The 12,475-nt window shown below is 55.9% G+C and overlaps 2 protein-coding genes across 5 annotated transcripts; one reads left to right on the top strand and one right to left on the bottom strand.

Annotated features, from left to right (window-relative positions):
* Positions 1 to 1,897: 1,897 nt before the first annotated feature.
* On the bottom strand, positions 1,898 to 7,385 carry TOE1 (target of EGR1, exonuclease). The gene is made up of 7 exons (XM_064428721.1): positions 7,237 to 7,385; positions 7,119 to 7,159; positions 6,921 to 7,017; positions 6,619 to 6,777; positions 6,134 to 6,393; positions 4,695 to 4,866; positions 1,898 to 3,597 (listed from the first exon to the last, which is right to left on the bottom strand). Exons 1-7 carry the CDS (start codon positions 7,348 to 7,350, stop codon positions 2,827 to 2,829), a joined length of 1,614 nt encoding a protein of 537 aa, XP_064284791.1. The 5' UTR covers positions 7,351 to 7,385; the 3' UTR covers positions 1,898 to 2,826.
* Positions 7,386 to 7,569: 184 nt separating this feature from the next.
* MUTYH (mutY DNA glycosylase) lies at positions 7,570 to 12,440 on the top strand. Of its 4 annotated transcripts, XM_064428710.1 has the most exons (15): positions 7,578 to 7,938; positions 8,151 to 8,272; positions 8,663 to 8,702; positions 8,963 to 9,036; positions 9,167 to 9,208; positions 9,285 to 9,356; positions 9,550 to 9,663; positions 9,925 to 10,022; positions 10,276 to 10,420; positions 10,507 to 10,582; positions 10,657 to 10,842; positions 11,025 to 11,170; positions 11,371 to 11,523; positions 11,651 to 11,701; positions 11,909 to 12,440. In XM_064428710.1, exons 1-15 carry the CDS (start codon positions 7,830 to 7,832, stop codon positions 12,011 to 12,013), a joined length of 1,533 nt encoding a protein of 510 aa, XP_064284780.1. In that variant the 5' UTR covers positions 7,578 to 7,829; the 3' UTR covers positions 12,014 to 12,440. The 4 variants fall into 4 exon arrangements, with proteins under 4 accessions (XP_064284779.1, XP_064284778.1, XP_064284780.1 ...); XM_064428709.1 differs by having other exon boundaries at positions 7,570 to 7,938; positions 10,507 to 10,579; positions 11,651 to 12,440; XM_064428708.1 differs by having other exon boundaries at positions 7,574 to 7,938; positions 11,651 to 12,440.
* Positions 12,441 to 12,475: the final 35 nt, after the last annotated feature.

The following is a 12,475-nucleotide window of genomic DNA, read 5'->3' as shown; positions in this document are numbered from 1 at the left end:
TCCAGCTGTGACTTCCTCTAGTGAAGTGTGTGTTAACCTGAGCAGTTCTCTTTGCAGTGGCTGTTGTGAATGAAAGGAGAAGCCCAGTGTTGCTGAGGTATTTAATACAGTCCATGCTAGATTAGGCAGCTGTTGGCAGCTTGAAAGAGAAAAGGCCTGTGCTCACTAAGACCACCCTTTTGGCCCTCACCTCTCTGCCTCTTGGAGGTGCTGATCTGCAGAGTAGCCTGTCTTCTCTATTGTGTCTGCAGAGTGCAGAGCAGCTTGTATGGCTGCCACTGTGTGTGTAACTTTGAGGACAGAGAAACACCAGAACACAGTTGCCTGCCTGGTGCCTGCTTGCCTTTTTTTTTTTTTAATTTTAAAATATTTTTATCTTTGCTACAACCGTATCTTCTGGGAGGGAAACCATGAGCACCAGCTTCTGTTGTCACAAGATGCATCTAGGTGTGTGACTTCAGACAAACAAGCAATAATGAGTAGTTTACTTTTGGGTGAGCAGGCTGAGGGAAGCTGTGCAGCAGCCTGACCAGAGAGCACACGCACACCTCTGGCTGCCCTGGGGCCCCCGAGGGCGAGCCCTGGCTGTCAGTGCTGACACCCCATCATGAAGCCTCTTGCCCTCCCTGACACTGACTGTGAGCTTGAGCAGTCAGTGGGGTACCCCGGGGCAGCCACTGCAGTGACCTCACTGTTCCCTTACACTGCTGTCTTTACCACGTTTCCCTCCCCTGCTCTTACAAAGCAGTAGAGCTAAAATTTTATTTCCTTAAATGTCCGCTCTAAGCACAACCAATTGACATGCATTGGGCACAACTATCAACATTTCTGGCTCTTGGTACTGAGGTGATGTCAGAAACAGAAATGCCAAGGAGTGGCAGCTCAGGCCTTTCCTGGATTGGTCTGCATGGGAAGAGGCACACGTGTGAAACCAGAGTAAAAGGTCATTTTAAAAATTGCAGAGTGGTTGCTGCAACCCAGTGTTTCCAAGGATCCAGCTGGAAGTCACAACATCTCATCCCTTTGGCTGTATAAAGCTGAATCTAGGCTGCACCTAGTAATTCCTAGGTTTTGTGCCTACTGAGGCTGCTTTTCTACAGAGGGCCATTTTCTGACAGCTACTGATAAACATGAATTTGAACATGTGGTCAGCAAGCTCCTTCTTTTAGAGTGATGTGACAAAGTTTTATCGTGATTGGATTTTACCGTGATTTTGACTTTACAGGAGCAGTTCTTGCTCTTTTAAAGTACTTTCTACACATTGCTACACGTCTCCCTGAAGAGATCAAAGATGTTTTTTAATTCACTTTAAATCTATGTTGAGTTCAACTAAATGTCTGTTATAAGCTATTTCTGTTGTGGTTGCAGGTTGATAAAATGCAGCCAAGAGAATGCATGTGAATTGCTGCCCCTCAAAAGCAGCACAGCCAAGGGGCTGTAGCAGACTTGTACTCGTTGGAGAGGCATTGATGTATTATGTGTAACAGAACGTTGGTATTTTTTGCCAGTACAACTAAAGACACTTGAATAATTCCTGTTTGCACTTAATGCTATTGTTTATATTGCATGTCACTACATTTCTATGCAAAACAAATAACCTTTTTTTTTTTGGGAGGAGGGGCAGCCAGATATTTGATTAAGTATAAAGATCTTTGCGAGATGATCTATTTTCGTATTTATGAAGGAGTTTTACGTCTTAATATTTTGCAGTCTGTAAATAGCTGAACTTGTAATTAAAGGCTTAGGAAGAAGTTTGTAGCCTGTGTATAATAGTAAGTTAACACTGCCAGAAGAAAAATCTTTGCAAAACAACTTTTCTAATATTGTGGATATTTATGAATATGTAAAGAAAGCACGTCTTGTTTTTATGTTGATTGACCTTCTGACTTTTTTGAACTATAGAAATGGTGTATGTTTTATTGGAACTGCAATAAGAAGTAACCAAAGATGAATCCACTTAAATATTTTCATAATTTTTTTCTTGGTCAGGTTTTGTAAACTTTCCCAACTTGCTTTCAAAATAAAAATGAAATCAAGGCCTGAGTCTTGTGATTAAGAGGACAACTGCTTTAAGTTAAAAAAGCTGGCTTGAATGCTTACTTAAAATAGAAATGCCATTAATATCTGGATTGAGATTGTATTTGCTATTACTCAGTGCTGAGTTATACCCAAGGAAAACTCATCCTCAGTAATGTTATTTCTCCCCTGCATCTCATTGAAGAGTTCCACTACTGAATCCATGAGACTCAAGGATATTTTTTTCTGCTCTGTGTTACAGTGCTCTGAAGGGTAGGCTGTAGCTCGTGAGCTACCCGATAAGATGGCTTTTGATAGCAGCCTGCAGGGTGCTTGCCATGGTGGCTGCTCTGTTCTAACCCTAATTAGCTTCAGCAGCACAGGAAGCTGTGCAGTTTCTCAGGATCACATATCTGGCTTTCAGCCCCACTGCCTCTCCCCTTGGAACAAGTCTGAAGACCTGCTATGGCTTGGTTCTGCATGCAGTTAGCTGGCTCTAGAATCAGCACATTCCCCTGTGCGAGGAGTTTTCTCCTTCCCTTCTCTGCTGTAGGGGCAAAGGTCTCATCTGTGCATGCTCTAACCAAAGGTGCATTTCCCCTCCTTCAGCCTCATCCCTGGCTTCACATTCCAGCATGCCACTAAGGAACACTGGCAACTCCAACTGAGAGCAATTTAATCGGTCAGATGGTAAAACACAAATAAGAATATGAAACCTGCTCCCTTTTTGGCAAGTTCTTGATGGACGAAAGAACTCCAAAACTTGGAGGAGACAAAAAAAAGCACAGTTTAGTGAGGAGTGCTGTAGCTTTATGCACTGTCCCAGGCCAACTTTATCTTCTCGCTGTGAGCTTTGGAAGATTTAGAAAACAAGCTCTTCACTATTTGCAGTGGCACCGATTTCCCACTGAGGTACAGTTTATTATGGCAGTCTGGCAACCAGGGCCCTGCACTGGTGTCTGTATTTTTCCCTTGCTTGAGCATCCAGACATAAGCCATGATATAGCCAGTCATGAAGGCATCAAAGCCGGCTCGGTGTGTGCCCCCCTGTGAAGGAGGGCCATGGCTTTCCTTTTCCTTTCCTGCTTCAGTCTCACGGGGGGCTGGGTGACTGTCTGAGCCCAACCCAGCCTTTGACTTCTCCACTTGGTCACTGTCAGAGGCATTTCCCTTGGCAGAAGGGCTCTGGGCAGCTGCTCCCTGGTCAGTTCTTTCAGTGCTCCCCAGACTCTCTTCCCATTGTGTGCTGGTGTCTGAGCCGACCTCCGTTTCCATGTCCATGGAGATCTCCAGTGGCCTGCTCTCCCCGTTGGGTGCAATCTCTGCCAGCTCTGCAGCAGCTGCAGGCTCATAGCAGCTCTGCTTCCGCGGCGGTCCCTCCTCCCCGTTCTGAGCCTGCTCCACGCTGTCCCCTGTGCTCTCCTGTTGGAATGCTGCTACGAGCACTTTCATGTTCTTCCGGTGCTTCCATCTGTGCTTCCGTTTCTTCCTCTTCTCCCAAAGCTTGTCGTCCTCGTCAATGATGAGGTCGATGTTATGAGACTCTGGACACTTCACCCCTTTTGGACACCACCCATAGGCCTAGGGAGAAAGAGAGAGGGGTCTGCAGCCTCCATCTTACTGCTTAGAGCAGCAATCACCATAATGTGGAGTGGAGCTAATGATTCCATTCCACTGAGGGCTTGTGAGGCTGGAGCAGGAACAGAGTCCAGTTAGAGCCCCCCAGCACACGGGAAAGGTGCTGACACACTGTACTGGGTGCAGCACAGAGCATAGCAGAGACCAAGGAAGGTGGGTTTGTTCTACCTGGAAAAAACAAGGCTAAGGGGAGGCGGTATCTAGTTGGTGTTTGCAAGTTCCTGCAGCAGAGGTTATGGGCAAGATGGAGCTAAACTCTTGTCAGAGCACAGGGGGGAGGGAACCCAGTAACAGTCAGGGGAAATTACGACTAGAAATGCAGGAAAACATTTTTCATGTAGTGGTCAAGCACTGGAACAGGGACCTGGAGTTGTTTTTTAATCTCTGTCCTTACACAATTAAAAAATTCACGAAACAAGGCTCTGAGCAACACTGAGGTCGTGGTTGGAGAAACTTCCAGAGACTTCCCTAACTTATGTTGTGTGACAGAATGTACAACAGGTGGAAGCGCTCCTTTTCTCCATGAAGCACCTGAAGCCAGCTATGATCTGACCAGATGGGCTCTTTGCTGCTGTAGCTGCACTAGGACCTTGTGGAGCTCCTGTGGACCACCCTGTGCTACAGTGCCAGAAGCTGCAGACAGGTAATAATTTTTTATACCTAATGAAAATAAAGGGAAGGGTGGAGGTGGTACTTCTCTTTTGTAGGACAGGCCAAACTAACAGAACTTGCAGCCTCCCCAAGACAGCTGGGGAGGATACTGTAACTCATACTGGGGATACTGTAACTCATCCTGTCCCACTGTTTAGGGCCACAGACTCTGCTGGAATCCTCCTAATGAAGCCTGTAGGATTCCCGACCTCGAAGGAGAGCACATTACTGCCCTGTCTGCCATGAAGCCACCTGAAGCCTGAAAATGTTCCTTGTACTGTAAAGCAGGTGAGGGGGAGTTGCCAGGTGCTTTCCTGCAACTTCTGGCTCGGGCCACGTGTGGCCCTTTCCACGGAGCCAGGAAGGGAGTGGGGATTTGCATTCCTTACCGAAAATTTCTCACAGACAGGCACCTTGTTCCCCCCTGCAGCACTGTGGCTGTCCTCTTCCAGAGAGCAGCAGCGGTAGTCGATGTAGCGGGACACGTTGGCAGGGTAATTGCAGAACTCCACCGTGAGGTGCTGCCCGCTCGAGTCCCTCAGCTTGCAGTTCTCCCGCTTGCTGGAACAAGAGGAGCACAGTTATTGTGGGGTGGGACCAGGGCACGGAGCACACACTGCTCTCCACCAGCTCTCCATGACTTTCCTGCTCTTGAGCTCCAGCCCCAGATGCTGGAAAGGAATTCAATCCCAGGAGAGCAGCTTTAGTAAGTAGTTGTTTCCATGCTGATTCAAAGGGTTTTTTTTCTTATGCTGACATAGAGGAAGGGAAAGCAGCATCTCTGGTGAAGTTACAGGAGAAGGGGTGCACAGTTTGTTCTTTTAACTATAAAGGGCATTAAGATATGTTTGTCTTCACAATGGTAATGGACAAGGAAATGACACCCCAAAATGAGGTCCTGTGCAGACCATCCAGCAGTCACCATCCGGGCAGGCTGAACCTGGGCAATGCAGGCAAAAAGGAAGGGTTTTCATTTCATGGAAAAAAATCTGATCTCTGTTTTGTCCCAAGAGCTGGTTAAAAGGCCAAAACCTTTGGAAGGCTCTACCTAATGAGAACTTGGGTTAAAACATTTAAGACGTCAGCTTAGAAAGTTATTTTTATCTTGTCAAAACAAAGCACTCTCATGTTTTGAGAACAGCCATCTTGAATGTTTTCAGACCTGTCAAAGTGGCATTTCCTGAGATAAAATAGTCACAAAAAATACCATTTCTCCTCAAAACAGAGCATGACTTGAGCTTTATGGAGATCCCAGGAGCTTTATCACTGCCAGGGGCTTGTTTAGATTGTGTGGGGCCAGACTGCAAAGCACAGACTTGTGTCCTGAACAGGACCACAACCCTTGCCTGGAAGGAAGTGATGGGAGTCAGAGTGAGCCATGGGCATCACGTGTGCAGGGCATGTGACAGAGCTGCTCAGTGTCAAGGAGTGCAGGGAGCACCCACCCTTTAACTGCAGTGTCCCTCACAAAACACAGTCATAATTAGCAGACTTGCAGGACAGCCCTGGTTTGTTCTCTGTGTGATTTCCTGCCCTGTGGCACTGCTGGACCAGAGCCAGGCAGTGACCCAATTAGATCTCAGATCAGGCCACTGTGGTCAGTCCTCTACTGGCAGCAGTTCTGAAGTTCTCTTTCAGCTGCTGCCCACCAAACAGGTATGGCCTGTTAAAAACAAACATTCTACCAACAGCAAAAGCACAGGGCAGAGTCACCTGAAAAGCACCTTCAGTCAGTGGGACAGTGCAAGGACACAGCCCCCTTGCCTGGAAAAACACCCACTGACCCTCCCTTTGCCTGTCCTCCCGTGAGTAGCAGCGTGCTGCTCACCACTTCTTGTAGGCGTACTCCAGGTAGGAGGCCACGAAGCGCGTCTCGAACTCCGAGGCGTACTTGGTGTCGTAGATTCCCGCCGGGAACATCTCGGACAGGTCGGCGGTGAAGGTGCCCAGGCTGTCGGGGAGGTGAGCGTAGAAACACTGGTACAGGAACACCAGGTCGATGAGGCCGTTGTGCAGGATCAGCGGCTTCCTGGCCCGGATGAGCTCCAGGAACAGCGTGCGGACGCTCAGGCTCTGGCTCTCGTTGCCCTGCAGCAGGAGGGAGCAGGCAGTGAGCCTCGGCCCCCGGCTGGCTGTCACCCTGCAGAGCCCTCTGAACAGAGGCACAAACGTCTGGGAAAGCAACTGCAGCGAGCGGGTTTAGAGCAGCAGGAGGTGAAAGGGATAATGCTGCAGGCAGGAGCGGGGAAGGCAGCACGCTCCCAGAGCGCTGAGCAGAGCAGGCAGAGGTGTCTGAGAGGGACTGGGCTGTACCTTGTCGTTGCCCTTGTGGTAGGGGATGCCCTGCGAGTACTGCTTGTTGAAGTCGAAGCCGTGCTGCACCAGGAACTGCACTGACTGCGGCTCAACCACGTAATCCTCGGTGCAGAGCAGCGTCAGGTTGTAGATCTGGCACAGGTACGTGTTCTCGGACTGCAGAGAGCGTGCAAAGAGCCCGGGCACTCCTGTCACAGGGAGCTGCCGTGACAATTCCCCGGGGGATCCCATCTCCCAGCGCCTCCCGCCTCCCGGGGCCGACCCGGACAAAACGGCCGCCCCGCGGATCGCGCACGCACCTTCTCCGGGAGCTGCTTGAAGCAGGCCACGCCGAGGGACAGCACGGAGCGCGTCCTGGCGGCGCTGCAGACGGCCTTGTAGCGCTCCTCGATGCACCTGGCCGCGGCACAACGGGCCGTCAGCGGGCTGCCCGCGCCCCGGGACGGGGCACGGCGCAGCCGGTACCGAGAACCGCCCCCCGCCCCACCGGCACTCACGGGCTCAGCAGCGACTTCCGGGCGCCCAGGCCGCTCAGCTCCTGCGGGGCGACAGACACCGTCAGCGGCTCCCGGCGCCGGCCGCGCCCCTCCCCGCCACCGCCCCCCCGCGCCTCACCGTGTCCACGGCCACGAAGGTGGCGGAGCGCAGCGCCAGCACCATGGACGGCCACAGCTCCGCCAGGTTGTCGCTCTGCACGTCCACCACCGGCACCCGCGCCGGGCCCGCCATGGCCGCGCCCGCACGGGGCCTCCGCCGCCGCGCCTGCCCGCCGCCTGCCCGCCGCGGGCCCCGCACGCCGTGCCCGCTCCGCGCCCAGCGCCGCCCGCCCTCGCGGCCGGCCCGGCTCCTGCCGGCCCCGGTGGGGTTTTTTACCGTTCTCAAAATCCGTTTTCAACCGAAATTTGGAATTTACTCAACAGGCGTTTAGCTGGAACAGCTCCTTCGGGTCCTTCCCGAGCGGCCGCTCGGACCGGCGGGAGCAGGGGCGGGCCCCTTTTGCTCCCGGCTTGCTGATTGGCTCCAGCGCGCCGGTAGGCCCCGCCCCTCGCCGCTGCGTTCCGGGGAAGGGCGGGTACGAGCCCGCTCCGCGCGCTTCCCTTCGATTGGCTGGCGTGCGGAGGTGGGCGTGTCCGCCAGCTCTGATTGGCTGTCGCGCGGGGGTGGGGCGGGGCGCGGTTTCCCGGGAAAGCGGCGGCGGGAGCGGCGCCATGGGCCCCGCGCGGGGCCGGGCGGGAGCGGCGGGAGCGCGGCGGCGGAGCGCCGGGAGCGCGGCCCCGCCCCAGGGGCCGAGCGGGAAGCGCGCGTCGCCCCGCGGAGGTGCCCGGCAGCGGGAGGGCTGGGGGAGCGTGGGGTGCTGTCTCCGGGGCACGGAGCGCCAGCCCGGGCAGTCTCCGGTTCTGGGTCCTCCTAAAGCCCGGTACTCGGTGCGCGTCCGCCCGGCAGCGGCTCGGTCGGGCTCCCGCCTCTGCTGCGGTTGAGCCCGCAGCCCTTCGCCGTGCCCCGCTGAGCTGGCGCCGCTCTCCCGGCAGGGGCCCCGGCGGCAGCGGCCGCCCGGCACCTCTTCAGCGACCCCGCTGAGGTGCAGGCCCTGCGCCGGAATCTGCTCGCCTGGTACGACCGATGCAAGCGGGACCTTCCCTGGAGGGCTCTGGTAAGGGGAGACAAGTGTGGGCATCAGCTTTACAGCAACGTCTGAGTGCTGGGATCTGCACAGCCCCTCTGGGGGATTTACATCTGCCTCCAGTTGCTTCCTATGCAGGCAGGCTCGCGTATGGGATAGCTCTCTGTGGGATTTTTAACCTCCTAAGTCTAAGTGACTCTCCATGTGAGATTTCATCAGCAAGAAGGTGCTTTGACTGTCACTTGATTAACCCAAACTCAGAACTTCTGAGGGCTTGGGCGAAATTTTTTTTTTTAAATTTCAGATTCCATTGCAGTGATCAGAACACACCATGCATTGTTGTATTTTACACGCAGGTCCCCTCTGCAGTGGGCTCCTGTGTCACCTTGTTTCTCACGCTTCATCTTCTTCCCCTTCCAGGCAGCGACGGAGCCAGACGCCGACAGACGGGGATATGCAGGTGAGGAGCAGGGACTGGCTGTGTCAGGCGTGGCTTTGTGTGCCATCCTTGCAACAAGTTGCTGAGGTGGCCACGAGAGCCGCTGATTCCCCTTGCAGGGCACTGGGGGGTGGAGAGCCCACGGAGCTCCTGTGGGGCAGGTGGGGGTGTCCCATGAGCTGGGTGCTGTGCAGGGTTTGTAGCCAGTGCTGAGGTGGCCACAGCACGAGGTGTGGGTGGCGTTGGTGCCTCTGCTGTGACCCCTGCCCTGCTCCCTGCAGTGTGGGTGTCCGAGATCATGCTCCAGCAGACACAGGTGGCCACGGTGATCGACTACTACACGCGCTGGATGCAGGTGACTGCTCCTTGCACAGTCCTGTGCCCACAGGCTGCCCCTTTTGGAGACCTTGTTCACTGCCTGTGGCAGATGCCCAGTGGCAGAACTCTGCTTGTCCCTGACTTGTCCCTTTCCCCCTGTCCTGCAGAAGTGGCCGACGCTGCAGGCTCTGGCACAGGCATCCCTGGAGGTGAGCATCGCTGGCACCGGGTGCTCTCCCTGCCCTGTGGCTCTCCATTAACACCGTGCTGTGTCTCTGGGAGCAGGAGGTGAACCAGCTCTGGGCTGGCCTTGGCTACTACTCCAGAGGGAAGCGTCTGCAGGAAGGAGCAAGGAAGGTGCTGGAGTGGGGGGAAGGGGCATTTCTGAAGCCCTGTGTGGCTGCTGGGCTCATGTCTGCCCTGCCTGGCTGGGGCTGTGCTGCTGGCACGAGGCTGCAGAGGCTGGGATCCCATCTTCCCACGGGCAGAATGGGTTCCTTGCACACGCCCACCCCAGCTGCCTCTCTGAGCTTGGCCCCTTCCCTGCCAGGTGGTGTCTGAGCTGGCTGGCCGGATGCCCAGGACGGCTGAGGCCCTGCAGAAGCTGCTGCCGGGCGTGGGCCGGTACACGGCGGGAGCCATCGCGTCCATCTCCTACGGGCAGGTGAGAGCTGGTGACAGCGGGCACGTCTGCCCCTCGGCTGCCCAGCCCCACTCCTGACAGCTCCTGCTGCTGGGTCTCACAAGCCAAGGGCTCCCCAGGGTTGTGCTTGGCTCTCCCTCCACTTTGGGATGCATCACAGCCCCCACCCAGCTTGACCTGTGGGTTGGCTTTGTATGTGTCCCTCTCCATCGTGGGAGCATCCCAGCTCCCTTCTTTGTCCGGAGCCCATCCCAGCATGGTAATGGCAGCTCCTGGTGCCAGGCTACAGGAGTTGTGGATGGGAATGTGACCCGGGTCCTGTGCCGCCTGCGATGCGTCGGTGCCGACTCCAGCAGCCCGGCTGTCATCGACTGGCTCTGGTAAGGGGAGTGCTCTGTCTCTGGAGCTGTGCTAAAGGAGGATCACCCAGGAGCCGTGGGGAGCTGAGCCCGTGAAGGGAGGCAGGTGTGGAGTATGGGAACTCTTGGGAAGTTGGTGCTGCCGGGAGTAGTGGTGAAAGGACTGTGTTGCCTGTGCCCAACTAGGGGCTTCCCCCCGACAGGCACGAGGCAGGCAAAGGTCCTGGCATGCTCTCCCTAGAAATCCCTGTGCCTCTCACTGCCATTTCTCCAGGGACATGGCCAATGTCCTGGTGGACAGGAGTCGCCCAGGGGATTTTAACCAAGCCTTGATGGAGCTGGGAGCAACTGTGTGTGTGCCCAAATCCCCACTGTGCGGGGAGTGCCCGGTGAAGCAGCACTGCCAAGCATGGCGCAGAGTAAGTGTGGCCCCGAGGGTTTGCCGTGCCTGGGGACAAAGTGGGCTGGCAGATGAGCCTGTCCTCACTTCTGTCTGCCCTTGCAGGTGGAGAAGGAGCTGCCCTTCGCCTCTCAGAAGCTGCTTGGAAAAGCCCCCCCAGTGCCTGATGTTGAGGACTGTGGTAAGCATGAGGAGAGATCCCTGTTGTGGCTCCGGGTCTGAGCCCTGCAGCAACTGTCACACTGGTGTTTGCAGGTGTTGGGGACTGTCCCCTGTGCCCCCCAGCCACGGAGCCGTGGGACAGCAGCCTGGGGGTGACCAACTTTCCCCGGAAAGCAGCGAAGAAGCCGCCGCGGGCGATGCGGACGGCCACGTGTGTGCTGCAGCGGAGGGGCTGCCACAGGGCCCCAGAATACCTCATTGTGCAGAGACCCAGCTCGGGTAATGGGGCTGGGAACAGGGGGGGTGAAGGCACCACACAGCCCCTTCCCACCTCATGAGGGACAGGGAGAGCAGCTTTGGTTGCTGGGGTGGGGAAAGGAGCCCTTTGGGGCTGTGATGAGGCTCAGTGTCCCTGGATGTGTCCCTTGCTGTGTCACATTTCTGTCATGCCTCCTTCCCAGGTCTCCTGGCTGGACTCTGGGAGTTCCCAAGTCTCCCGCTGGCTCAAGATCTGCAGGAGGAGAAGGAGAGGGAGGAGCTGGCTGATCACCTCCAGGCCTGGATAGGGCAGCCCGTGGCAGCAGCAGGCCTGCAGTTTATTGGAGAGGTGAGCCTGGAGCTGGAGGGATGCAGTGAGTCCCCTGTGCTCAGCCATGGGGATGTAGCACACAGAAGAAAAGTCTCCCTTTCCCACTGTCAGCCCTCCCAAGCTCTGCCACTGCTCAGGACCCTGGCAGGCTCAGTCCACTTGGCATCCCTCAGTGCCTGCCAGCTGCCTGTCTCATGTGTCTTTCCATCCCCTCACAGGTCATCCACATCTTCTCCCACATCCACCAGACGTACGTGGTCTACTCCCTGCACCTAGATGGGGATGTGACCCTGGACCCTGCCTTGTCCCCGTCCCGCTGGGTGACAGAGGATGAGTTCCATGCCTCTGCTGTGTCCACAGCCATGAAGAAGGTATGGGGGGCCCTTGGACCTTTCCTCCCTTCCCTCAGTTATCTTGGGAAAACCCCTGGCATCCCCTCAACTTCTCTGGGCTGTCCCAGCTGCTGTTCAGCTCTGGGCTCTCTTGTTCTTCCTTCAGGTGCTGAAAGCTCACGAGAAGCAGCGCAGGAAGGAGAGCAGCCCTGTCAAGGTGAGCAGTGCTCCAGGGTGCCTGGGGCCCAGTGCTGTGGGACAGCCTCTGGTGTGCTGTGCTGAAGGTGCCCTGGAGCTTGGGATCAGGCCAAGGAGCATCCCTAGCCTGTGGCAGGGGAACTTGCCTGACTGGATGTCCCCAGTTCCCAGGGGCATCCCTGGAATCTGTGGGGGGTCTGGTTGAGCCCTGCTGTGTCTCCTGCAGGGCTCCAAGCGGAAGCGGGGGGCAAAGGCACAGGGAGCAGGCAGCCCCTGCCCTGGGACACAGCTCTCCATCCACGCCTTTCTCCGGGCCCCGACGGGCCCGTGAGGCACTGACCTTCCTCATGTGAGACACCAGAGCCCCTCGCTGGGCTCAGTCCTGCCCGGGGCCTGGCAGTGCTGTCCCTGTGCTGTAGCAAGCCCAGGACATGGCACTACAATGGTCTCTCACTCTTCCTTTCCCCTGCCTCCCCTGTGGTTGTGCCTGGATGTGGCCACTGGTCCTGATGTAATTCTGGAGCCAGACTTGCCCTCCCTCCTTGGCTGGAGCCCTCCTGGGGCTACTCAGCCCCATACTTTGGCACTGGGGACTCAGGGCAGCAGGGGTTTCTCTGCAGCAGTGGGAGCCACATGGCTCCTGCAGCCCTGTCCCCTGCCTGCATCTCATGCCCCAGCCAGTGACTGGGGATGCTGCTGTACCCTCCCTTGTTTTTACTGGACCTGAAAATAAATCTTAAGTTTGTGGGGTTTTTTAAGTGACTGCCTATGTTGCACTGTGCTAAGCTGGGGG

This window comes from Passer domesticus, chromosome 7 (genome assembly GCF_036417665.1).
Source record: "Passer domesticus isolate bPasDom1 chromosome 7, bPasDom1.hap1, whole genome shotgun sequence".
NCBI classification, from domain to species: Eukaryota; Metazoa; Chordata; class Aves; order Passeriformes; family Passeridae; genus Passer; species Passer domesticus.
Note: the sequence above shows the minus strand (reverse complement) of the source record. Positions and strands in the feature narration are given on the sequence as shown.